Source organism: Physeter macrocephalus, chromosome 15, assembly GCF_002837175.3.
Source record: "Physeter macrocephalus isolate SW-GA chromosome 15, ASM283717v5, whole genome shotgun sequence".
NCBI lineage: Eukaryota > Metazoa > Chordata > Mammalia > Artiodactyla > Physeteridae > Physeter > Physeter macrocephalus.
In genome coordinates, this window is record NC_041228.1 from 823,411 (window position 1) to 848,163 (window position 24,753).

Here is a 24,753-nt window from a genome sequence, read left to right on the forward strand (position 1 = left end):
GTCTGCGCTGACCTGCCGGGCGGGCCTCGCTGCCCCTGTGTTCCCGCCTGCCTGCCCCACCCACCCACCCACCCCTTTGCCCACAGGCCTACCCTCATCGACATGAACAAGGTGTATCATCAGACCAACCTGGAGAACCTGGACCAGGCCTTCTCCGTGGCGGAGCGGGACCTGGGGGTGACAAGGCTCCTGGACCCTGAGGGTATGTGCCGCGGCCCCTGCCTCACTCTCCCCTCCCCTGCTGCTCGCTGAGGCCCCTCTGACCCTCCTCCCCGCAGATGTGGACGTCCCTCAGCCTGACGAGAAGTCCATCATCACCTACGTCTCATCCTTGTACGACGCCATGCCCCGGGTGCCCGACGTGCAGGACGGGGTGAAGGCTAACGTGAGTGCCGGCCGGCAGGCCCCGGGCGGGCGGGGGATAGGAGGGCCCCTGACGGCCCGTCGCCCCCCTCCCCAGGAGCTGCAGCTGCGCTGGCAGGAGTACCGGGAGCTGGTGCTGCTCCTGCAGCAGTGGATCCGGGCACACACGGCCGGCTTCGAGGAGCGCCGCTTCCCCTCCAGCTTTGAAGAGATTGAGGTGGGTTTCTCTGCTTAGCCAGGGTCCTGTGCCCACTGTGGGGCCCCAGGTTTGGCTACTGACACCTCCTGTCCCCAGATCCTGTGGTGCCAGTTCTTGAAGTTTAAGGAGACGGAGCTTCCAGCCAAGGAGGCAGACAAGAACCGGTCCAAGGGCATCTACCAGTCCTTGGAGGTGAGGGGGGTCCTGGAGAGAGGGGAGCGGGGGGCATTCTGGAGGTGAGTGAAGCTGCCCGGGAGCCCGGGGCCTGTGGGGTCCCCTCCAGCAGGCTTGGCCCAGCCTTACCACGGAGCTGGGACCGGGGCTGTTTCAGGTCGGGTGGGCCGGGGGCCCGGGTGACCTTGGGGGTCACCCTGGGCCTCTGCTGGCCCAGGCCTGAACTAGGCCCCTGCCCACAGGGGGCAGTGCAAGCAGGCCAGCTCAAGGTGCCCCCCGGCTACCACCCGCTGGACGTGGAGAAGGAGTGGGGCAAGCTGCACGTGGCCATTCTGGAGCGGGAGAAGCAGCTCCGCAGCGAGTTTGAGAGGTGGGCGGGCGCTGGGGTGGAGGAGGCAGCTGGTGGGCGGGTGGGGCCCTGCGATGGCAGGGAAGCCACCCTGAGGGTGAGTCACTGCCTGGGGAGGAAATCCCCCCTCCCCCGAGGCTGGGAAACCCGGCACTCGGCACTCGGGGCCAGCTCAGCTGTGGGCCGCAGGCTGGCGGGCAGGCCAGGAGCAGGAGGGGAGCTGCGCTCTGCGGTGGGGAGCCTGGTGGGCCGACGCCGCTCACTGGGGGTCCCGTGGCTGCTCTGGGCCGCAGACTAGAGCGTCTTCAGCGTGTCGTGAGCAAACTGCAGATGGAGGCCGGGTTGTGTGAAGAGCAGCTGAACCAGGCCGACGCCCTGCTGCAGTCGGTGAGGGGCGGGGTGTGGGGCGGGGTGCGGGGCGGGGAGGAGGGTGGGCGGGGAGGCTTGGGGGAGGGAGGCGGGCCCTGAGCACTCCTCCCTCTGGGTGTGGAGCCGACTCTGCTAGCTTCGGGCAGAGCTGGCTTCTGGGCAGGAGGCCGCCCTGAGCTGCTGCTGTCTGGAGGACCCCGACCCGTGGGGCCCAGAGGGGCAGGACTGTGTGGGCCTGGACAGGGGCTCTCTTGGGGAGAACTTTCCAGGGGTGGCAGCTGGAGGACAAGACCACGAACCGTCTGGCTCCTGGGCCCTAGTGGAGGCCTTTGGACCCCCAGAGAGGTGGGGGCTGGGGGTTTGGCCAGAAACATCAGAAGGACGTACCTTGGTGGACGGGGAGGAAAGGGAAGGGATGGGGGTGGGCCCGGAGGCAGCGGGGGAGCCCCATGCAGGCAGGCGGGAGGCGGGGTGGCCAGGCTCTGAGTCAGGGCGACCACCTTGCAGGATGTCCGGCTGCTGGCCTCAGGCAAGGCACCGCAGCGGGCGGGCGAGGTGGAGCGGGACCTGGACAAGGCGGACAGCATGATCCGGACGCTCTTCAACGACGTGCAGACTCTCAAGGATGGGCGGCACCCGCAGGGCGAGCAGATGTACCGCAGGTGGGCCAGGCCCACCCCCACCCCCACCCCCAGGGCCTGGGGAGGGCACCCCGGTTCCGCTGACCCCTCCCGACCCCTGCCCCGTCCACAGGGTGTACCGCCTGCATGAGCGTCTGGTGGCCATCCGCACCGAGTACAACCTGCGTCTGCGGAGCACGCCGAGGCACCCCGAGCTCGAGGACTCCACCCTGCGCTACCTGCAGGACCTGCTGGCCTGGGTGGAGGAGAACCAGCGCCGGCTGGACAGCGCTGAGTGGGGCGTGGACCTGCCCAGCGTGGAGGCGCAGCTGGGCAGCCACCGAGGCCTGCACCACTCGATCGAGGAGTTCCGGACCAAGATCGAGCGGGCACGCACCGACGAGGTTGGGGGGGTGCACCGACGAGGTGTGGCGGGGGCAGGCGGCGGGGGCGGGCCAGGTCCGGCCGCCGCAGGCCTCACCCCTCATCTCCCACAGGGCCAGCTCTCCCCGGCCACCCGGGGCGCCTACCGAGACTGCCTGGGTCGGCTGGACCTGCAGTACGCCAGGCTGCTCGTGAGTGGCGGCCGGCTGGGAGCCGGGGTGGGGGGGTGGAAGGGGGGCGCGGGGCTGACACACTCCCCGCCTGCCTGCTCACAGAGCTCCTCCAAGGCCCGCCTCCGGTCCCTGGAGAGCCTGCATGGCTTTGTGGCCGCCGCCACCAAGGAGCTGATGTGGCTGAGTGACAGGGAGGAGGAGGAGGTGGGCTTCGACTGGAGCGACCGCAACACCAACATGGCCGCCAAGAAGGAGGGCTACTCGGTGAGGCAGGTGGCCGGCCTCCGGGCCCTCCCCTCCCACGAGTGCCCTCCCCCAGTTCGGGTCCAGCTCCAGGCCCCGGGTGGTGCTTGGCGGGAGACGGGTGGACCCCGACGTGGGCCTGGCACCGCCCCTGAGACCCCCTGCCTCCGTGTCAGGCCCTGATGCACGAGCTAGAGCTGAAGGAAAAGAAAATCAAAGAGATCCAGAGCACCGGCGACCGCCTGCTTCGGGAAGACCACCCTGCCCGACCCACAGCAGAGGTGGGGTGGGGATGCGGGGACCCCCCCCCCCGGGCCCCCCTGGTGTGGTGGGGCAGGGCTGGGGGGATACCCCCGGGCCCCTGTGGCGGGGCAGGGCCCGACGGGGCCACGTGCTGTGCTGCAGTCCTTCCAGGCGGCCCTGCAGACCCAGTGGAGCTGGATGCTGCAGCTGTGCTGTTGTATCGAGGCGCACCTAAAGGAGAACACCGCCTACTTCCAGGTGAGAACTGGGCTCCCCAACCCCCGGCTCTGCTGCAGTGACCTCGAGGAGCCCCTCGACCACCGCTGCGGATCTGGGGCCCGTCCCCGTGTCCGTGCAGACGTGGATAGTCGACCCCACGCACTGTCCCGCTGACCTCGCGTCAGAATCCTCCCCGGTTGCTGGGCCCAGCCCCTCCGGCCCGTGCCGGGGCAGCTCTGGCCGGGGGCTCTGGGCTGTTGGCCTAGCGTGACCCATTTCTGCCGCCCCAGTTCTTCTCGGACGTGCGGGAGGCTGAGGGGCAGCTGCGGAAGCTGCAGGAGACGCTGCGCAGGAAGTACACCTGTGACCGTTCTATCACCGTCACTCGGCTCGAGGACCTACTGCAGGACGCCCAGGTGAGCCGACCACCCGGGCCCCCGCCGGGCCCAGGGCCGTGCAGCCCGGCGAGAGGCAGACGCCGCGGCCCGGCCTCTTGGCCTGTGGGGCTGGAGGGCCACAGGCAGCGGCAGGCATCGAGGTGGCGGGCTCCAGGGCCAGGGGGCCACAGGGAGAGGCTGGCCCGGTGTCTGGGCCGCGTCGATGCTCTGGAAAGGTCCCTCTGGAGGCGGAGAGTGGTGACTAGAGGGGCCAGCGGGGGTCAGGAGGCACGATAGGGGCTGGAGGTGAGCACAGTGGGGCGGGGCGATGGGTGAACCGAGAGCTTAGCGGCAGGCTCCTGGCCTGGGGGCAGGTGGCTGGCCAGAGCTGGTACGAGCGCCCCCCACCACCACCACAGAGCCCCTGGAGGGAGTAGAGGCCCGAGTCAGCTGCGCTGTTGCCAGCCGCGTCACCACGGGCAGGTCCATCGGCACCTCGGGCCTGACAGCCTGGGGTAGGCGCGGTCGGGGGGGCTGAGGAGGACACAGAGGCAGCTGAGTGTGCTGCTCAGGTGTCCTGGGCCAGGGAGTGATGGAGGAGAGAGGAGGCTGGCAGGCCCTGCCGCCTGGAGCTCCTGCGGTCAGGAGTGGGGGTCGGCGAAGCCCCCTCAGCGGCAGCATCGGCCTGGGAGGGGCGGGAGAGGTGAGGGCAGCGTCCGTGTGTACTCTGACCTGCAGCCTTGGACAGTCCTCCGTCCCTCGGAGCGGCTGGATGGGAGGCGGTGGGCGACCTTCCGCAGCAGGACAGGGCCCTCCCCTGCAAGGCGCCATGCGTGACGGGGGCTGGGGAAGGCCATTCGGTCCTGACGGGGAAGGAAGGAGTGTCGGTGGGACCGGGCGCCTGTCCTGGCTGAGTGCCCCGCCCCACAGCATTCTGGGGGCAGTTGGAAGGACACCTGATCTCAGGGCGTCGCGGGGGTCCGGGGTGCTCGTGCACTTCCCGGGGTGGGCACGTGGGTCCTCACAGACCCTCGTCCGGGCGCCCGGTGTCCGACACCGCATGATGGTCTCTGAGCTGCCCCTCCTCCGCAGGACGAAAAGGAGCAGCTAAACGAGTACAGGGGGCACCTCTCAGGCCTGGCCAAGCGGGCCAAGGCCATCGTGCAGCTGAAGCCCCGCGACCCAGCGCACCCCGTGCGGGGCCGCGTGCCGCTGCTGGCCGTGTGCGACTACAAGCAGATGGAGGTGAGGGCTGGGCCGGGCGGGCTGGGCCGGGCAGGCTGGGCATGGCTGTGGGTGGGGCCACGCTGCGATGCTCTGACTGCTTCAGGTGACCGTGCACAAGGGTGACGAGGGCCAGATGGTAGGCCCTGCGCAGCCGTTCTACTGGAAGGTGCTCAGCAGCTCCTGCAGCGAGGCCGCCGTGCCCTCCGTGTGCTTTCTTGTGCCCCCGCCCAACCAGGAGGCCCAGGAGGCCGTCGCCAGGTGCGTGGTCCTGGGTATGCAGCTGGAGAGGGTGGCGTGGGGCAGGTCCCCGGACACCTCTGACCGTGCCCCCGACCTGCCAGGCTGGAGGCCCAGCACCAGGCCCTGGTTGCGTTGTGGCACCAGCTGCACACGGAAATGAAGAGCCTTCTGGCGTGGCAGAGCCTCAGCCGCGACACGCAGCTCATCCGCTCCTGGTCCCTGGTCACGGTACGACGGCCCCGCTGGGCACTCTGGGTGGTGCCGGGCGGCAGGGGTCTTCCTGCGGCCGTGCTCAGCCCTCGTGCCGTCCGCAGTTCCGCACACTGAAACCAGAGGAGCAGCGCCAAGCCCTGCGAAGCCTGGAGCTGCACTACCAGGCCTTCCTGCGGGACAGCCAGGACGCTGGTGGCTTCGGGCCTGAGGACCGGCTGCAGGCTGAGCGCGAGTACGGCTCCTGCAGCCGCCACTACCAGCAGCTGGTGCAGAGCCTGGAGCAGGGTAGGCGGGTGCCGCCCGGGGGGCGCGTGTGTGTGTGTGTGTGTGTGTGTGTGTGTGTGTGTGTGTGTGTGCGCGCGCGGTGGCGGCGGGAGGGCGTGGCCGGGGCAGCCTGTGAGCAGGACGTGTTCACAGGCGAGCAGGAGGAGTCCCGCTGTCAGCGCTGCATCTCAGAGCTCAAGGACATCCGGCTGCAGCTGGAGGCCTGCGAGACGCGCACCGTGCACCGCCTGCGGCTGCCGCTGGACAAGGAGCCCGCGCGGGAGTGCGCCCAGCGCATCACCGAGCAGCAGGCAGGCCCCGTCCAACCCCACCCCCCCACCCCCACTGCACCCCAGCCCCGGCCTTCCGCGCGTGCCGTGTGCCGGGCTTGCGGGCTCAGCTTGCCGTCTGCACCGTCTCTCGTAGAAAGCACAGGCTGAGGTGGAGGGGCTGGGCAAGGGGGTTGCCCGGCTCTCTGCCGAGGCCGAGAAGGTCCTGGCCCTGCCCGAGCCGTCACCCGCTGCCCCCACTCTGCGTTCAGAGCTGGAGCTGACCCTGGGCAAGTTGGAGCAGGTCCGCAGCCTGTCCGCCATTTACCTGGAGAAGTGAGTGCACCTGACGGCGGCCGGGGGGCTGTGACCGAAGGGGCGTCTTGGGGAGTGTGTGGACTGGCAGGGCAATGGTGCCAACGAGGTGGGGTCCGCTGCCCGGTCTGGCCAAGGGATGGCCGGTGTGGACCAGGGTGGGGGTCGCAGAGGTGGCCGGCGGGGTTCAGTCCTGGTGTGCCTTGGAGGTAGGGCTTCCTGATGACTGGATGTGGGGCGAGAGGGGTTGAGGGACTATTGGAGGAGGACTTGGGCCCTCCCCCCACCGTGGGAGGGTGGTGGGGGAGGGTCACTGGCGTGGAAGCTGTGCGGCAGAGGTGAGGGCCGGGGCGCATCACGGGGTAGGTCAGGGCCGGGCACCTGGGGGCACTGGCGGCCTTGGAGGAGGGGCCTCTTGGCGGAAGGTGGGGACGAGGCCCTGCGGAGAGCAGGCAGGGCGGGCAGTGGATGAGACAGCAGAGGGCCAGGGTGCTGAGAGGGTCCCGACTGGCTCTCCCACAGGCCCTTCCACCCCAGTGCCTCCCGGGGAACGCGGAGTCCTCACCAGGGCCCCTGCCTCCTCCTTGCCCCCCGCGCCCAGACACGGGTGCCTCTTTTCCCCTCACGGTTCGTTTCAGGGCGTACACTCACACGGCTCAAAGATCGCTTTCGGAAGCTTAGCGATAAACCCTCCGCTGCTTCACTCTCAGTCCCAACGTGATCCGCCCTCCGAGGCCCCGGTCTTCATTTCTGTCTCTTACCCAGCCTTCCTGCACGCGCCCCACGTGCTGTTCGTGAGGAGCGTCCCTGTCAGTCTGGGGGCTGGAAGGCTGATGGGGGCTCCCTTGGCCAGCACAACTTCCCTCCAGGACTCAGCCTGCAGCATCCCCGTGTCCAAGGTCCCCCACCACCTTCTGCCTACACCTCTCTTCTCCCTGAAGCCCATGCATGACCACAGGGGTCAGCTGGCCACCAGGTCTGGGGTTCCACCGTGGTGGCCTGGCTGCTCCCTCCAGCCGCCCCCAGCCCCGCTCTGAGCCCTGCTCTCCCGCAGGCTCAAGACCATCAGCCTGGTGATCCGCAGCACGCAGGGGGCCGAGGAGGTGCTCAGGGCCCACGAGGAGCAGCTCAAGGAGGCCCAGGCCGTGCCCGCCACCCTCCCAGAGCTCGAGGCCACCAAGGCTGCGCTGAAGGTACTGCCACGGGCCCGCGCCCTGCCGTGAGGGCCCAGAGACGCCGGGGCCAGTGGCAGGGGCCTCGGGCTGAAATGGCACCCTCTTCTCTGACCCAACAGAAGCTTCGGGCCCAGGCGGAGGCGCAGCAGCCTGTGTTCGACGCCCTGCGGGATGAGCTGCGGGGGGCGCAGGAGGTGGGCGAGCGGCTGCAGCAGCGACACGGCGAGCGGGACGTGGAGGTGGAGCGCTGGCGTGAGCGGGTCGTCCTGCTGCTGGAGCGCTGGCAGGCCGTGCTGGCCCAGACCGACGTGCGGCAGCGCGAGCTCGAGCAGCTGGGCCGCCAGCTGCGTTACTACCGTGAGAGCGCGGACCCGCTGGGCACCTGGCTGCGGGACGCCAAGCGGAGGCAGGAGCAGATCCAGGCCGTGCCGCTGGCCAACAGCCAGGCCGTGCGAGAGCAGCTGCGGCAGGAGAAGGTGGGCGCCGGCCAGGCGGGCAGGAGTGGGGCGGGGGCGTGGTGCACCCTCTGGCTGCTGACCACCCTGCTTTCCCAGGCGCTGCTGGAAGATATCGAGCGCCACGGGGAGAAGGTGGAGGAGTGCCAGAGGTTCGCGAAGCAGTACATCAACGCCATCAAGGTGAGGCCTGTGCAGCCTTGTGTCCCAGGGGAGACATGCAGGTGGTGGGCCTGGGACCTCAGGGGGGCCCCGCAGACCAGGCCGTGCTGGGCAAAGCCTGTGGGCAGGTTCAGGGGCAGGGTGAGGAGGGCAGAGCTGGGGGCCAACCAGTGTGTCCCTGCAGGACTATGAACTTCAGCTGGTCACGTACAAGGCACAGCTGGAGCCGGTGGCCTCACCAGCCAAGAAGCCCAAGGTCCAGTCAGGGTCCGAGAGCATCATCCAGGAGGTGAGGCTGAGGGGCGGGGCTGGTGGGTGGGCTGAGCCTGAGGCAGCAGGGGCAGGGCTGACTCTGGGTGCCGCCTTCCTCCCGCCCCCCAGTACGTGGATCTGCGTACCCACTACAGTGAGCTGAGCACGCTCACAAGCCAGTACATCAAGTTCATCGGTGAGACTCTGCGGCGTATGGAGGAGGAGGAGGTATGACCCGCCCGGGTGGGGAGGCCGTCCCGCTGCCACCGTGCCCCCGATGTGGCCCCTAGGAGCCCGCCTGAGCTCTCCCCACTCCCTCCTCCTGCCTGGTGCTGCCAGCGCCCCCCCCCCGCCCCAGCTCCCCGCAGCACGGCCTGTCCCCAGGCTCGCCTCCCCCGCGGGCCGGCCCACCTCGGCCCGATGCTGCACTGCTCTCCCTGTGGGGGCTGGCACCTTCTCTTCCTCTCCTGTGTTGGCACTTGCCCCCGCCAGGCGTCCCACCGGCTCTCTGTGTGTGCGCGCCTCTTCGGGACTCTCCACTGGCCTCTTTACTTGGCCACTTGCTCTGGAAGAACTTTGGGCTGTTGGGTCCTGGGGGCTGGGGAGGGGTGCCCCGAGGTGCTTGGCTGAGGAAGGGTACCTACTCCGTCTTGTTCCTCCTGCCTCCTGGGTGACCCCTCCGTCTGGCCTACCTGCAGCTTCCTCTCTGCTCAGAACCGCAGGCTATCGAGTCCCCCCTTCCGAACTGGCTCAGACCTGCGCTGATGTCCCACGCCGGCCACCCCGCCCCGCCGGGTCAGGGAGAAGGGGCCCCGTGGCCAGAGCCAGGGCGCCGGGCATTCAACGGTGCTCAGGCAGGGCCGTGTGGTGGGCGCGCCTCCCAGGCCCTGCGAGCCTCCTGCTTTGCGCGCTCGCTCTCGCTCTCTCTCTCTCTCTCTGTCTCTCTGTCTGTGTGTCTCTGTCGCCTGTCTGTGGGAAGAGGGGAGAACCCCGGGCTGGCGAGCTCTACGGGGCCAGGCTGCGCTCGCTGCCCCAAGTGCCCTGGGTGGGTGCACGCAGCCTCCCTCGGCTGGGCCGGGGCCTCTGTCCCCTCCCAAGCCCTGCACCGCGCTGTCGGGGTGAGCTGTGGTGGCACCGTGTCGCGTGCCGGGAGCACCTGCTCCGTGCTCACCCGTCTCCCTGGTTTTCTCCCTCTCTCCGCTGCGGCCGCAGAGGCTGGCTGAGCAGCAGCGGGCAGAGGAACGGGAGCGACTGGCTGAGGTGGAGGCCGCGCTGGAGAAGCAGCGGCAGCTGGCCGAGGCGCACGCACAGGCGAAGGCGCAGGCAGAGCACGAGGCCCAGGAGCTCCAGCGGCGCATGCAGGAGGAGGTGGCGCGCCGGGAGGAGGTGGCGGTGGAGGCGCAGCAGCAGAAGCGCAGCATCCAGGAGGAGCTGCAGCACCTGCGGCAGAGCTCGGAGGCGGAGATCCAGGCCAAGGCCCGGCAGGTGGAGGCGGCCGAGCGCAGCCGGCTGCGGATCGAAGAGGAAATCCGCGCGGTGCGCCTCCAGCTGGAGGCCACCGAGCGCCAGCGCGGCGGGGCAGAGGGCGAGCTGCAGGCACTGCGTGCGCGGGCGGAGGAGGCCGAGGCGCAGAAGCGGCAGGCCCAGGAGGAGGCGGAGCGCCTGCGGCGGCAGGTGCAAGACGAGACCCAGCGCAAGCGGCAGGCGGAGGCCGAGCTGGCCCTGCGCGTGCAGGCGGAGGCTGAGGCGGCTCGCGAGAAGCAGCGGGCCCTGCAGGCGCTGGAGGAGCTGCGGCTGCAGGCAGAGGAGGCGGAGCGGCGCCTGCGGCAGGCAGAGGCAGAGCGGGCACGCCAAGTGCAGGTGGCCCTGGAGACGGCGCAGCGCAGCGCCGAGGCAGAGCTGCAGAGCGAGCACGCCTCCTTCGCCGAGAAGACGGCGCAGCTGGAGCGCACCCTCAAGGAAGAGCACGTGGCCGTGGTGCAGCTGCGGGAGGAGGCCACGCGGCGGGCACAGCAGCAGGCCGAGGCCGAGCGCGCCCGCGCGGAGGCTGAGCGGGAGCTGGAGCGCTGGCAGCTGAAGGCCAACGAGGCGCTGCGGCTGCGGCTGCAGGCGGAGGAGGTGGCGCAGCAGAAGAGCCTGGCACAGGCCGAGGCGGAGAAGCAAAAGGAGGCGGCGGAGCGGGAGGCGCGGCGGCGCGGCAAGGCGGAGGAGCAGGCGGCGCGGCAGCGCGAGCTGGCCGAGCAGGAGCTGGAGAGGCAGCGGCAGCTGGCGGAGGGCACCGCGCAGCAGCGCCTGGCAGCGGAGCAGGAGCTGATCCGGCTGCGCGCCGAGACGGAGCAGGGCGAGCAGCAGCGGCAGCTGCTGGAGGAGGAGCTGGCGCGGCTGCAGCGGGAGGCGGACGCGGCCACGCAGAAGCGCCGGGAGCTGGAGGCCGAGCTGGCCAAGGTGCGGGCTGAGATGGAGGTGCTGCTGGCCAGCAAGGCGCGGGCTGAGGAGGAGTCACGCTCCACCAGCGAGAAGTCCAAGCAGAGGCTGGAAGCCGAGGCCGGCCGGTTCCGCGAGCTGGCAGAGGAGGCCGCCCGCCTGCGTGCCCTGGCGGAGGAGGCCAAGCGGCAGCGGCAGCTGGCGGAGGAGGATGCAGTGCGGCAGCGGGCGGAGGCGGAGCGGGTGCTGGCCGAGAAGCTGGCCGCCATCGGCGAGGCCACGCGGCTCAAGACGGAGGCGGAGATAGCGCTCAAGGAGAAGGAGGCGGAGAACGAGCGCCTGCGGCGGCTGGCGGAAGACGAGGCCTTCCAGCGGCGGCTTCTGGAGGAGCAGGCGGCCCAGCACAAGGCCGACATCGAGGAGCGGCTGGCGCAGCTGCGCAAGGCATCGGAGAGCGAGCTGGAGCGACAGAAGGGGCTGGTGGAGGACACGCTGAGACAGCGGCGGCAGGTGGAGGAGGAGATCCTGGCGCTCAAGGGGAGCTTCGAGAAGGCGGCCGCCGGCAAGGCGGAGCTGGAGCTGGAGCTGGGGCGAATCCGTGGCAACGCCGAGGACACGCTGCGCAGCAAGGAGCAGGCGGAGCAGGAGGCCGCCCGGCAGCGGCAGCTGGCGGCAGAGGAGGAGCGGCGGCGCCGCGAGGCCGAGGAGCGTGTGCAGAAGAGCCTGGCGGCTGAGGAGGAGGCCGCGCGGCAGCGGAAGGCCGCGCTGGAGGAGGTGGAGCGGCTCAAGGCCAAGGTGGAGGAGGCGCGGCGCCTGCGTGAGCGAGCAGAGCAGGAGTCCGCTCGGCAGCTGCAGCTGGCCCAGGAGGCCGCGCAGAAGCGGCTGCAGGCAGAGGAAAAGGCGCACGCGTTCGCGGTGCAGCAGAAGGAGCAGGAGCTGCAGCAGACGCTCCAGCAAGAGCAGAGCGTGCTGGAGCGTCTGCGCAGCGAGGCCGAGGCGGCCCGGCGGGCGGCAGAGGAGGCCGAGGCGGCGCGGGAGCGGGCTGAGCGCGAGGCGGCGCAGTGCCGGCAGCAGGTTGAGGAGGCGGAGCGGCTGAAGCAGTCGGCGGAGGCGCAGGCGCAGGCGCAGGCTCAGGCGCAGGCTGCCGCGGAGAAGCTGCGCAAGGAAGCCGAAGAGGAGGCGGCGCGGCGGGCGCAGGCAGAGCAGGCGGCCCTGCGGCAGAAGCAGGCAGCCGACGCTGAGATGGAGAAGCACAAGAAGTTCGCTGAGCAGGCGCTGCGGCAGAAGGCCCAGGTGGAGCAGGAGCTGACGGCTCTGCGGCTGCAGCTGGAGGAGACCGACCACCAGAAGAGCATCCTGGATGAGGAGCTGCAGCGACTGAAGGCGGAGGTGACGGAGGCGGCCCGCCAGCGCGGCCAGGTGGAGGAGGAGCTGTTCTCCTTGCGCGTGCAGATGGAGGAGCTGGGCAAGCTCAAGGCTCGCATCGAGGCGGAGAACCGCGCGCTCATTCTGCGCGACAAGGACAGTACGCAGCGCCTCCTTCAGGAGGAGGCGGAGAAGATGAAGCAGGTGGCGGAGGAGGCCGCGCGGCTGAGCGTGGCGGCCCAGGAGGCGGCGCGGCTGCGGCAGCTGGCGGAGGAAGACCTGGCTCAGCAGCGGGCCCTGGCGGAGAAGATGCTCAAGGAGAAGATGCAGGCGGTGCAGGAGGCGACGCGGCTCAAGGCGGAGGCAGAGCTGCTGCAGCAGCAGAAGGAGGTCGCCCAGGAGCAGGCCCGGCGGCTGCAGGAGGACAAGGAACAGATGGCACAGCAGCTGGCACAGGAGGCGCAGGGCTTCCAGAAGACTCTGGAGACGGAGCGGCAGCGGCAGCTGGAGATGAGTGCCGAGGCAGAGCGGCTCAGGCTGCGCGTGGCCGAGATGAGCCGGGCTCAGGCTCGTGCGGAGGAGGACGCCCAGCGCTTCCGGAAGCAGGCGGAGGAGATAGGCGAGAGGCTGTACCGCACGGAGCTCGCCACGCAGGAGAAGGTGGCGCTGGTGCAGACGCTCGAGACCCAGCGGCAGCAAAGCGACCAGGATGCCGAGCGCCTGCGGGAGGCCATCGCGGAGCTGGAGCTCGAGAAGGACAAGCTCAAGCGGGAGGCTCAGTTGCTGCAGCTCAAGTCTGAGGAGGTATCTCCCCGCGCGTGGGCAGGGATCTGGGGCGGGGTCTGCCCTCAGGAAGCTGCTCCCGGGGGCCCGCGCGTCCCTGACCGCCCTCTTCCCGCTCCGCAGGTGCAGATGGTGCGGCAGGAGCAGCTGCTGCAGGAGGCTCAGGCCCTACAGCAGAGCTTCCTCTCCGAGAAGGACAGCCTGCTGCAGCGGGAGCAGCTCGTCCAGCAGGAGAAGGCCAAGCTGGAGCAGCTCTTCCAGGACGAGGCGGCCGAGGCGCGGAAGCTGCGCGAGGAGCAGCGGCAGCTGGCGGCCGGCCTGGAGGAGGCCCGGCGGCGGCAGCGTGAGGCCGAGGAGGGGGTGCGGCGCCAGCAGGGGGAGCTGCAGCGCCTGGAGCTGCAGCGGCAGCAGCAGGAGAGGTTGCTGGCCGAGGAGAACCAGGGGCTGCGTGAGCGGCTGCGGCACCTGGAGGAGGAGCGCCGGGCCGCACCGGCACCCTCGGAGGAGGTCGCTCCCTCTCAGGCCGCGGCCGCCAGAGCCCTGCCCGGTGGCCGAGACGCAGCCGACGGCCCAGCCGCGGTGGCAGAGCCTGAGCATGCCTTCGACGGCCTGCGGCGGAAGGTGCCAGCCCGGCGGCTGCAGGAGGTGGGCATCCTGAGTGCAGAGGAGCTCCAGCGGCTGGCGCAGGGCCGCACCACGGTGGCCGAGCTCGCTCAGCGGGAGGACGTGCGCCACTACCTGCGGGGCCGCAGCAGCGTAGCCGGGTTGCTGCTGAAACCTGCTGACGAGAAGCTGACCGTCTACGCAGCCCTGAGGAGGCAACTGCTGAGGCCGGGCACAGCCCTCATCCTGCTTGAGGCCCAGGCGGCCTCCGGCTTCTTGCTGGACCCCGTGCGCAACAGGCGGCTGGCCGTCAACGAGGCCGTGAAGGAGGGCATCGTGGGCCCCGAGCTGCATCACAAGCTGCTGTCGGCCGAGCGCGCCGTCACCGGCTACAAGGACCCCTACACCGGGGAGCAGATCTCCCTCTTCCAGGCCATGAAGAAGGACCTCGTCGTCCGGGAGCACGGCATCCGCCTGCTGGAGGCCCAGATCGCCACGGGCGGCATCATCGACCCCGTGCACAGCCACCGCCTGCCCGTGGACGTGGCCTACCGGTGCGGCTACTTCGACGAGGAGATGAACCGCGTCCTGGAGGACCCCAGCGACGACACCAAGGGCTTCTTCGACCCCAACACGCACGAGAACCTCACCTACCTGCAGCTGCTGGAGCGCTGCGTGGAGGACCCCGAGACGGGCCTGCGGCTGCTGCCGCTTACGGACCAGGCTGCCAAGGGTGGTGAGCTGGTCTACACCGACTCGGAGGCCCGGGACGTGTTTGAGAAGGCCACCGTGTCCGCGCCGTTCGGCAGGTTCCAGGGCAGGACGGTGACCATCTGGGAGCTCATCAGCTCCGAGTACTTCACGGCCGAGCAGCGGCGGGACCTGCTGCGCCAGTTCCGCACGGGCAAGGTCACCGTGGAGAAGATCATCAAGATCGTCGTCACCGTGGTCGAGGAGCAGGAACAGAAGCGCCAGCTCTGCTTCGAGGGCCTGCGGGCCCTCGTCCCCGCCGCCGCGCTGCTCGAGAGCGGGGTCATTGACCGCGAGCTCTTCCTCCAGCTGCAGCGCGGCGAGCGCTCCGTGCAGGAGGTAGCCGAGGCGGAAGCCGTGCGGCGGGCCCTGCGGGGCTCCGGCGTCATCGCGGGTGTGTGGTTAGAGGAGGCAGAGCAGAAGCTGAGCATCTACGAGGCCCTGAGGAAAGATTTGCTGCAGCCGGAGGCGGCTGTGGCCCTGCTGGAGGCCCAGGCCGGCACCGGGCACATCATCGACCCCACCACCAGCGCACGGCTGACTGTGGACGAGGCAGTGCGCGCCGGTCTTGTGGGGCCCGAGCTGCACGAGAAGCTGCTGTCGGCCGAGAAGGCTGTGACAGGCTACAAGGACCCGTACTCGGGGCAGAGCGTGTCCCTGTTCCAGGCCCTGAAGAAGGGCCTCATCCCCAGGGAGCAGGGCCTGCGTCTGCTGGACGCCCAGCTGTCCACAGGTGGCATCGTGGACCCCCGCAAGAGCCACCGTGTGCCCCTGGACGTCGCCTGTGCCCGGGGCTACCTGGATAAGGAGACCAGCACCGCTCTCTCGGCAGCCGAGGATGACGCCAGGACCTACTGTGAGCCCCGTACGCGGCAGCCAGTCACCTACAGCCACCTCCAGCGGCAGTGCCGCCCCGACCAGCTGACGGGGCTGAGCCTGCTGCCGCTCTCGGAGCAGGCCGCCCGGGCCCAGCAGCAGGAGCTCTACTCCGAGCTCCAGGCCCACGAGGCCTTCCGGAAGGCCACCGTCGAGGTCCCCGTGGGCAGCTTCCAGGGCAGGACGGTGACGGTGTGGGAGCTCATCAGCTCCGAGTACTTCACGGCCCAGCAGCGGCAGGAGCTGCTGCGCCAGTTCCGCACGGGCAAGGTCACCGTGGAGAAGATCATCAAGATCCTCATCACCATCGTGGAGGAAGTAGAAACCGTGCGGCGGGAGAGGCTCTCTTTCAGTGGTCTCCGAGCCCCTGTGCCGGCCAGCGAGCTCCTGGCCGCCGGGGTCCTCAACAGCACCCAGTATGAGCAGCTCAAGGACGGCGAGACATCGGTCAAGGACCTTGAGGAGCTGGACTCGGTGCGGACGCTCCTCCAGGGCAGCGGCTGCCTTGCTGGCATCTACCTGGAGGACTCCAAGGAGAAGGTGACCATCTACGAGGCCATGCGACGCGGCCTGCTCAGGTCCAGCACCGCCACTCTCCTGCTTGAGGCCCAGGCAGCCACTGGCTTTCTGGTGGACCCTGTGCGGAACCAGCGTCTGTATGTGCACGAGGCCGTGAAGGCCGGTGTCGTAGGCCCTGAGCTGCACGAGAAGCTGCTGTCGGCCGAGAAGGCCGTGACGGGCTACAAGGATCCCTACTCAGGCAGCACCATCTCTCTCTTCCAGGCCATGAAGAAGGGCCTGGTCCTCAGGGAGCACGGCATCCGCCTGCTGGAGGCCCAGATCGCCACGGGCGGCATCATCGACCCCGTGCACAGCCACCGCCTGCCCGTGGACGTGGCCTACCGGTGCGGCTACTTCGACGAGGAGATGAACCGCGTCCTGGAGGACCCCAGCGACGACACCAAGGGCTTCTTCGACCCCAACACGCACGAGAACCTCACCTACCTGCAGCTGCTGGAGCGCTGCGTGGAGGACCCCGAGACGGGCCTGCGGCTGCTGCCGCTAAAAGGGGCAGAGAAGGCAGAGGTGGTGGAGACCACACGGGTGTACACCGAGGAGGAGACCCGGAGGGCCTTCGAGGAGACACAGATCGACATCCCTGGGAGCGGTAGCCACAGTGGCTCCACCATGTCCCTGTGGGAGGTGATGCAGTCGGACCTGATCCCCCAGGAGCAGCGGGCCCAGCTGATGGCCGACTTCCAGGCCGGCCGCGTGACCAAGGAGCGTATGATCATCATCATCATCGAGATCATCGAGAAGACCGAGATAGTCCGCCAGCAGAACCTGGCTTCCTACGATCGCGTCGGCCGCCGCCTCACCGCCGAGAACCTGTACGAGGCCCGGATCATCTCCCGCGAGTCCTACGGCCTGCTCCAGGAGGGCACCAGGACCCTCCACGAGGTGCTGGAGGCCGAGTCCGCCTGGCGCTACGTGTACGGCACGGGCTGCGTGGCCGGCGTCTACCGGCTCAGCTCCAGGCAGACGCTGACCATCTACCAGGCCCTCAAGAAGGGGCAGCTGAGTGCTGAGGTGGCCCGCCAGCTGCTAGAGGCACAAGCGGCCACAGGCTTCCTGCTGGACCCGGTGAAGGGCGAGCGGCTGGCCGTGGATGAGGCCGTGCGGAAGGGCCTGGTGGGCCCCGAGCTGCACGACCGGCTGCTGTCGGCCGAGCGGGCCGTGACCGGCTACCGTGACCCCTACACGGAGCAGACCATCTCGCTCTTCCAGGCCATGAAGAAGGGCCTGATCCCCACCGAGGAGGCCCTGCGGCTGCTGGATGCTCAGCTGGCCACGGGCGGCATCGTCGACCCGCACCTAGGCTTCCGCCTCCCGCTGGAGGTGGCCTGCCAGCGCGGCTACCTCGACAAGGACACACACGACCGGCTGTCGGAGCCCAGCGAGGTGCGCAGCTACGTGGACCCCTCCACGGACGAGCGCCTCAGCTACACGCAGCTGCTCCGGCGGTGCCGCCGCGACGAGGCCGGCGGCCCGCTCCTCCTGACGCTTGCGGACGCCCGCAGGCTGACCTTCCGCGGCCTGCGCAAGCAGATCACGGTGGAGGAGCTGGTGCGCTCGCAGGTCATGGATGAGGCCACGGCGCTGCGGCTGCAGGAGGGCCTGACCTCCGTCGAGGAGGTCTCCAAGGACCTGCAGAAGTTCCTCGAGGGCACCAGCAGCATCGCCGGCGTCCTCGTCGATGCCACCAAGGAGCGGCTGTCGGTGTACCAGGCCATGAAGAAGGGCATCATCCGGCCCGGCACGGCCTTCGAGCTGCTGGAGGCGCAGGCGGCCACCGGCTACGTCATCGACCCCATCAAGGGGCTCAAGCTAACCGTGGAGGAGGCCGTGCGCATGGGCATCGTGGGTCCCGAGTTCAAGGACAAGCTGCTGTCGGCCGAGCGCGCCGTCACCGGCTACAAGGACCCCTACTCCGGGAAGCTCATCTCCCTCTTCCAGGCCATGAAGAAGGGTCTGATCCTGAAGGAGCACGGCATCCGGCTGCTGGAGGCCCAGATCGCCACGGGCGGCATCATCGACCCCGAGGAGAGCCACCGCCTGCCCGTGGACGTGGCCTACCAGCGCGGCCTCTTTGACGAGGAGATGAATGAGATCCTGACCGACCCCTCGGACGACACCAAGGGCTTCTTTGACCCCAACACAGAGGAGAACCTCACCTACCTGCGGCTGACGGAGCGCTGCGTCACTGACCCCCAGACGGGGCTGCGGCTGCTGCCGCTGAAGGAGAAGAAGCGGGAACGGAAGACGTCCTCTAAGTCCTCGGTGCGCAAGCGGCGTGTGGTCATCGTGGACCCGGACACGGGCAAGGAGATGTCGGTGTACGAGGCCTACCGTAAGGGCCTTATCGACCACCAGACCTACCTGGAGCTGTCCGAGCAGGAGTGCGAGTGGGAGGAGATCACCACCTCCTCGTCGGACGGCGTGGTCAAGTCCATGATCATCGACCGCCGCTCGGGCCGCCAGTACGACATCGACGAGGCCATCGCCAAGAGCCTCATCGACCGCTCGGCGCTGGACCAGTACCGCGCAGGCACGCTCTCCATCGCCGAGTTCGCCGACATGCTCTCAGGCAGTGCCGGCGGCTTCCGCTCCCGCTCGTCCTCCGTGGGCTCCTCCTCCTCCTACCCCATCAGCCCCGCTGCCTCCAGGACCCAGCTGGCCTCCTGGTCCGACCCCACCGAGGAGACGGGCCCCGTGGCTGGCATCCTGGACACGGAGACGCTGGAGAAGGTGTCTATCACGGAGGCCATGCACCGCAACCTGGTGGACAACATCACCGGGCAGCGTCTGCTGGAGGCGCAGGCCTGCACCGGGGGCATCATCGACCCCAGCACCGGCGAGCGCTTCCCCGTCACCGACGCCGTCAACAAGGGCCTGGTGGACAAGATCATGGTGGACCGCATCAACCTGGCCCAGAAGGCCTTCTGCGGCTTCGAGGACCCGCGCACCAAGACCAAGATGTCGGCCGCCCAGGCCCTGAAGAAGGGCTGGCTCTACTACGAGGCGGGGCAGCGCTTCCTGGAGGTGCAGTACCTGACGGGCGGCCTGATTGAGCCCGACACGCCAGGCCGCGTGGCCCTGGACGAGGCCCTGCAGCGCGGCACCGTGGATGCCCGCACCGCCCAGAAGCTGCGCGACGTTAGCGCCTACTCCAAGTACCTCACTTGCCCCAAGACCAAGCTCAAGATCTCCTACAAGGATGCGCTGGACCGCAGCATGGTGGAGGAGGGCACGGGCCTGCGGCTGCTGGAGGCTGCCGCCCAGTCCAGCAAGGGCTACTACAGCCCCTACAGCATCAGCGGCTCTGGCTCCGCAGCCGGCTCGCGCTCCAGCTCGCGCACCGGCTCCCGGGCTGGGTCCCGTCGCGGCAGCTTCGACGCCACCGGCTCGGGCTTCTCCATGACCTTCTCTTCCTCGTCCTACTCCTCGTCGGGCTACGGCCGCCGCTACGCCTCGGGGCCCGCGCCCTCCCCGGGGGGCCCCGAGTCAGCGGCAGCCTGACCCCTTCCTGCTCCCCGCCTCCCGCTCTGCATGTGGCCAGACTCCCCGCCCAGGCGCTGGGGACTTTAACGTTTCAAGGTGTCTTCCTCCCAAGCGGTGCCTAAAGTTTAACCAAAAAGTACAGACTAACATGTTAATATATATCTGTTGTCCAGACGGCCTGTCTCTCGGGGGCCGGGGCCAGTCCAGCCCCAATGACCACCTCGCGCGCACCCCCCCCCCCCCCCGCCGCCCCCTCCAGCTCTCCCTGCTCCTCTTTACCTGCCACTCACCACAGCCAGGTGCCTTGGACGGTCCAGAGCTGGGCCCCCAACTCAGCCCTCTCCGGCCCCCAGGGGGCTTCCATCTGGGCGAGGTTCCCCCATCCCTGTAGGCCGGCCCCACCCAACCCCCAGCCACCTGCTCGGGCAACAGGCGTCGGCCCCGCCAGTAGCAGGGCCCTCAGCGCCAGCGTTTTCTCCTGTTTCCGGGACTGACCTGCTTGCTCGGTGGGCCTTGCTGGGGAGGGACGGAGGGAGTCCTGGGTCAGCCATCTCTTCTAGGCTGCCCAGGGAAGCCCCTTCCCCATGGGAGGGTGAGGGTCCAGTCTGCAGGCCCCAGCCCGTTCCCGGCTCCGTTCCCAGCCCCCCCACCTGCACCCGAGACCCCACGCCTCTGGCTTCAGCCTTCCAGCCTCAGCTCCCTAGTAAGTGCCTTCTGTATCCCCCTTCGCACCCCAGGCCCCAAGGACCCAGACCTGGGGTGGGAGACAGACCCTCCCGGTGAAAGGCTCACCACTGCCCGGCTCTCGGGCGTGCCGGCCGGGCACGACTGGGCTTCTGCGGGCCTCTGCCCCTCCGTGGGCCCAGTGTCCCCTGGAACCTGTGGAACGCCACCCTGGGTGCTGCCTGCCTGCCTCCCCCAGGACGCCTCAACCCCTGTGCCGGGCCTGGGGACAAGGCAGCCCAGCCCGGTGCCAGCGGTCCTGTCCCGTCCAGCCCCGGGCCTGGGGACAGGGCAGCCCAGCCCGGTGCCACCGGTCCTGTCCCATCCAGCCCCGGGCCTGGTGGCTTCCGCCCCCGCCTCTGCTCTCCGACTGAGCTTTGCATGTCCCACTAACCCAGGTAGGTGGCGGGTGGAGGCCCAGGCTTTGGCTGCCTCTGAGGACAGAACACTAACCCGACCACGGCGGGCCTGCCGCGCTCGCCCCAATAAAAGCAATTCCAACCTTCCCGCGGGTCCTGTCTCGCTTTTTGTCCTGAGGTCAGCTTGTGTGTTGGGCCAAGGGGATGCCGCAGCCCCAGGCTCTGAGCTTGGCCTCTGTGTCCCGGCCTGGGGCAGAAGAGCGGGGGCCTCGTGAAGACGCTGGCCGGGGGCTGTACCCCTCAGAGAAACCCAGGCCGAGTGATCCAGAGCATAGGGTGAGGGGGCGCCGGGCCAGCTGGGGCCTGCTCAGTCAGGTGGCGACCTGTCCCTCGGCGCAGCCCCTCAGGCTGGGTTTGTGACTGGCGCCTACGTCTGAGACGGGGGTCTCACGTTGCCCTTCCGTCGGTCGTGGACTGTGTGGAAGAGGCAGCGTGTCCCCTGCGTAAGCTGGTCCGTGCCGGCCAAGGGCGACCCTCCGGAGAAGGATGCGGTCACGAGCCTGGGCGGCGGCCGGTGCAGGAGAGTGAGTGGGGCAGACCACAGCCCCGGTGAGCCACTGGCTCTGAGGCCATGAGGCCCTGACCCATGCCGTCTCCCTGCTTTGCCCCGGGGGTGGCCCCTCATCCTTGGGGGTCTAGAGTCCTGGTTACCGAACCCTCGTCGGGCTCTGCTCTCTTGCCCGCTTGCAGTTAAGCCTGGGCGTGGAAATGCCGAGGTGCCCGGGGCAGCAGCCCTGCCTCCGCGGGTGGGCAGGGCCCTCCTGGCCAGGGTGGTGCCCGCCTGGCCTGCTGGTCGTCTGCAGCGAGCAGCCGCCTGGCCAGGTGGTAGCCGTGGCTGTGAGTGGAGCGGGCCGCCCCCGCCACGCCCCGGGTGGCCGTGTTTTCCTTCGCCGACCAGGACCGCGAGGGTCTCATGGCCTGAAGTTGCAGGGACGAGAAGCACCCGCGCCCCGGCAGGTCCCGGAGCCTGTTGCGGGGGGGCCGCCTTCCGGGGTCATTGACTCAAGGTCACGCCCGCATCCGGAAGGACGGCGCTGCGGTCCCTCAGGGTGTCAGCTGCTTCCTCATGAGGCCGTCCAACATTCTGCCAGGCCAGCAGCCTCTGGAGGGCGTGGTGTCCTGTAGGCCTGGACCCCTGCGGTACCCCCTTGCCGGAAGAGGGGCCTGAGGTCCAAGGTGATGTTTTGCAGGAACCCACGGGTAGGCTGAGAGGCAAAGGCAGCCGAGCTGAAGTGAGATCCGCCGCCCGCTTGTTGCTGGTTGGCCTCGGGCCGGGCTGGGAGGGGGCGTGTCGCCAGCCTGTGCTTGCGGGGCCACCCCGGTTGAGCCCAGCACCCACTGGTCAAGTCCTGCAGTCCGTGGGTGGCCCAGTGGCTCCTCACGGTGCTCCCAGCAGACGTCGGCGCGTGACGCAAGACCTCAGCCCCATGGCCACCCAGCACCTCTTTCCCGCCTTCCGCTCCCGCGCTCTCAGGCCCTGACCGGCCAGCCAGGCCGTTCCTCCCGGCCGCCCGGGGAGCCGCTGTCCTTCCACTCCCGGGGTTACCCAGTGCGCTGCAGAGGCTCCAGCCAGGGGTTTCCCCGGCCACCGTCGGCAGCCCCGGGTGGGGCTGTGCCTGTGTGCAGCCCGACACACCGCACCGGGTGCCACGGTGCACCCGGCCAGGCCTCCTCCTCCGTGCCCTCCTGGGGACCCGCTGCAAGGCTGTGGTCTGGCAGTAGTGGGGGGCGAGGGGGTGTGGGCCACCTGCTCGTGCAGCCCTCTGGCTCTGCGTGAGCCAGAGCCTGGCGTCCACTCCCCCTTACCCTAAGCCCTCGCCCAGCCCGCCAGCTGTGTGTCGGTGGGTCTCAGGGCACCAGCTCCTGAAGGGAGCCGTGGTCGCACGGTCACCCATGTCCCGCGGTCAGATGTGCAGCCCCCCAGCCCCAGGAGCACTCCAGGAACAGCTCTGTGGATTCCGCACGTGCTCTGTCCTCACTTCAGAGCTGGGGCTCTCCTTCGGGGCCTCGCCGGAGACCCCCCCCCCATCACATTCTTGCTGCCAGCGCTGCCGCAACAAATACCACAGGGTAGGGGCTTTTAAATGACAGAAATGTGCTGCTTCTCGGTTCTGGAAGCCGAAGTCTGCGATCAGTGTGTCAGCAGGGAGGGATGGGAATTCCCTGGCGGTCCAGTGGTTAGGACTCCACGCTCTCGCTGCTGAGGGGCCGGGTTCGATCCCTGATTGGGGAACTAAGATCCCACAAGCAGCGCGGCGCAACCAAAAAAAAAAAAGGCAGCAGGGCTGGTTCCTCCTGAGGCCTCTCTCCTTGGCAAGTGGAGGGCCGTCTCCTCTCTGAGCCCGCGTGGGGCCGCCCTCCGTGCGCGTCTACGTCCCGACCTCCTCTTCTTGTGAGGACACCGGTCGGATGGGGTTGGGGCCACCCTTATGACCTCACGTACCTTGATCACCTCTTTAAAGATGCCATCTCCAGGGCCAGGGGACGCGGCTTCGCGCCCCGGTCCGGGAGGATCCCACGTGCGGCGGAGCGGCTGGGCCCGTGAGCCGTGGCCGCTGAGCCTGCGCTCCGCAAAGGGAGAGGCCACAGCGGTGAGAGGCCCGCGTCCCGCAAAAAAAAAAAAAGATGCCATCTCCGGACACAGTCCCATCCTGAGGTCCAGGAGTCAGCCCTGCAGCACGTGGATTCGGGGCACACGGTTTGGGCCCCGCCCCCGCCATGGAACCTGTGCCGTCCCCCCAGCCATACGCAGCACGTTTCACCACATACGGTCTGAGCACCAGTCCTGCTCTAGGTGCTGGGACTAGCAACGTCCACCGCCGCCGGAGGTGAGCCGTGGGCGTCCAACCCCAAAGCCCGCTGTGGAGGGTGCTTCCGGGACCACTCCCGGCACCACCTGTCTCAGATCAGTTCGCCAGAAGCAGAGCCCACGACGGCGGCCCAGCTGCACCTGGTTTACGGGGGGTGTGCTCTCGGGAGAGGGTGTGAGAAAAGCACTGGGCGAAGGTGTGGCTTCGGCGAAGCCCGCCACGCGTGGCCTGATCCGTGGGGTGGCAGGACGATGAGTGTCACCTCAGAGGGCTGTTTCTCCAGCGACAAGGGGTCCAGGCTGACGTCCCCCCTCCAGCCGCGGACTTCGGGCTGCCCTGGGCGGGGGCCGGCGGCTCCCAGGCACCTGTTAGCCAGGCAGCTCTGTCATCCGAGGGCACCTCTTGCTAAGGGTGCTGGTGTGGGTCCACAGCAGCTGGCAGCTGGGGGATGGGCACCCCCCCCAGATGGGCTCTGAGTGGATCACCAGCTGCACCTGCTTGAACAGCGACACCTTCGCAGCGGCAGCGGCGTGACACACCCCGGCCCCCCGGAACACCCTCCCGCTGTAAATCTCCTAGGTGAAAACTAACAAACACCTTCTCGGGTACCTGAGGTCACAAGAAAGAAAAGGAACTCCTCAGGGGTGAAAAATGAAGCAGAACTTCAGCGTGGGGGCTGACACTTCCCTGAGGAGTCTGCTGACCCGAGAAACCCAAAACCTCGGGCTGCAGCAGAGCCTCAGGGGCAAGAACGAGGGCCTGGGCCGCACAGGCCGGCGCCACACGACACCTGTGTCCGCAGGGGGCTCTGCTTAGTGAGCACGCCGACTACCGACTCCCCAGCCCGGGCAGATGCCGACAGAGGGACCCCCCGGGTGCAAAAAGTTCCCACTGGACATTTGCCACCTCAGGCCTCCTGCCTGTACGTTCTGGGGAAGCCCGCGCGCAGAAACTAAGCCCGCGTGGCCCCAGGTGGGCTGTGGCTGTGCCCGGCCTGAGCGAACACAACCTTCTCTGGGGGTCTTGCCCGCAAGGCCTCGCAGGATTCCCGGAGGTAAAACCCAGTCTTTCAAACACGATCTCACAATTCAGAACTACAAGGCAAATGAAAACAAACCATTATGAATAAGTCAGCACAAACAAAAGGAGAATTAGAACCCAAGGAACTTAGGACATTGGATTATTCAATAAAGAATATATAGTACGTTTGTTGAAAATGATCATGAAGTGAAAGAATTTACAATATGAGAAAGGAGACTCCATCTAAAAAACTCAAGAAGATTGTAAAGGAATTTAGTTGAACTTCTAGGAATAAACCATATAATAATGTTTAAAACTCAGTGGATTGATTCAGCAGTGGATTAGACACAGTTGAAGAATAGTAAATTGGAAGATAGATCTGAATAAGTTACTCAGAATTCATTCCAGAGACACACGGAAATATGAAAGAGGTTAACAGACAGCATATAACACAATACTCTAACATCGGTCTAAATGTAGCTCTCGAAGAAGATCCTGAAGGAAATAGGGAGATAATTTTGGAAGAAATAATAGCTGATAATTATTTTCCAAACTGATGAAAAACATGAATCATTATATCCAAGAAGCACAATAAAATCCAATCGTGGCAAATGAAGTATCCATATCAAAACA

At 68.2% G+C, this 24,753-nt stretch overlaps 1 protein-coding gene across 6 annotated transcripts in view; it reads left to right on the forward strand.

The window, feature by feature from the left end:
* PLEC (plectin) overlaps positions 1-19,284 on the forward strand; it is a 29,465-nt gene extending 10,181 nt beyond the window's left edge. For 5 of the 6 annotated variants that reach the window (XM_024117486.3, XM_024117481.3, XM_024117479.3 and 2 more), the window contains exons 7-32: positions 87-202; positions 279-385; positions 461-580; positions 659-754; positions 979-1,106; positions 1,379-1,472; positions 1,962-2,116; positions 2,208-2,478; positions 2,572-2,649; positions 2,734-2,895; positions 3,051-3,155; positions 3,280-3,375; positions 3,627-3,752; positions 4,806-4,958; positions 5,044-5,198; positions 5,282-5,408; positions 5,495-5,678; positions 5,811-5,968; positions 6,084-6,262; positions 7,296-7,434; positions 7,536-7,892; positions 7,971-8,054; positions 8,218-8,322; positions 8,415-8,513; positions 9,498-12,878; positions 12,981-19,284. In XM_024117486.3, the coding sequence (XP_023973254.1) occupies positions 87-202; positions 279-385; positions 461-580; positions 659-754; positions 979-1,106; positions 1,379-1,472; positions 1,962-2,116; positions 2,208-2,478; positions 2,572-2,649; positions 2,734-2,895; positions 3,051-3,155; positions 3,280-3,375; positions 3,627-3,752; positions 4,806-4,958; positions 5,044-5,198; positions 5,282-5,408; positions 5,495-5,678; positions 5,811-5,968; positions 6,084-6,262; positions 7,296-7,434; positions 7,536-7,892; positions 7,971-8,054; positions 8,218-8,322; positions 8,415-8,513; positions 9,498-12,878; positions 12,981-19,166 (12,961 nt within the window). In that variant the 3' untranslated portion in view covers positions 19,167-19,284. The remainder of the gene's footprint in view (positions 1-86; positions 203-278; positions 386-460; positions 581-658; positions 755-978; positions 1,107-1,378; positions 1,473-1,961; positions 2,117-2,207; positions 2,479-2,571; positions 2,650-2,733; positions 2,896-3,050; positions 3,156-3,279; positions 3,376-3,626; positions 3,753-4,805; positions 4,959-5,043; positions 5,199-5,281; positions 5,409-5,494; positions 5,679-5,810; positions 5,969-6,083; positions 6,263-7,295; positions 7,435-7,535; positions 7,893-7,970; positions 8,055-8,217; positions 8,323-8,414; positions 8,514-9,497; positions 12,879-12,980) is intronic. The other variant, XM_055091289.1, reaches the window with a different exon arrangement.
* Positions 19,285-24,753: the final 5,469 nt, after the last annotated feature.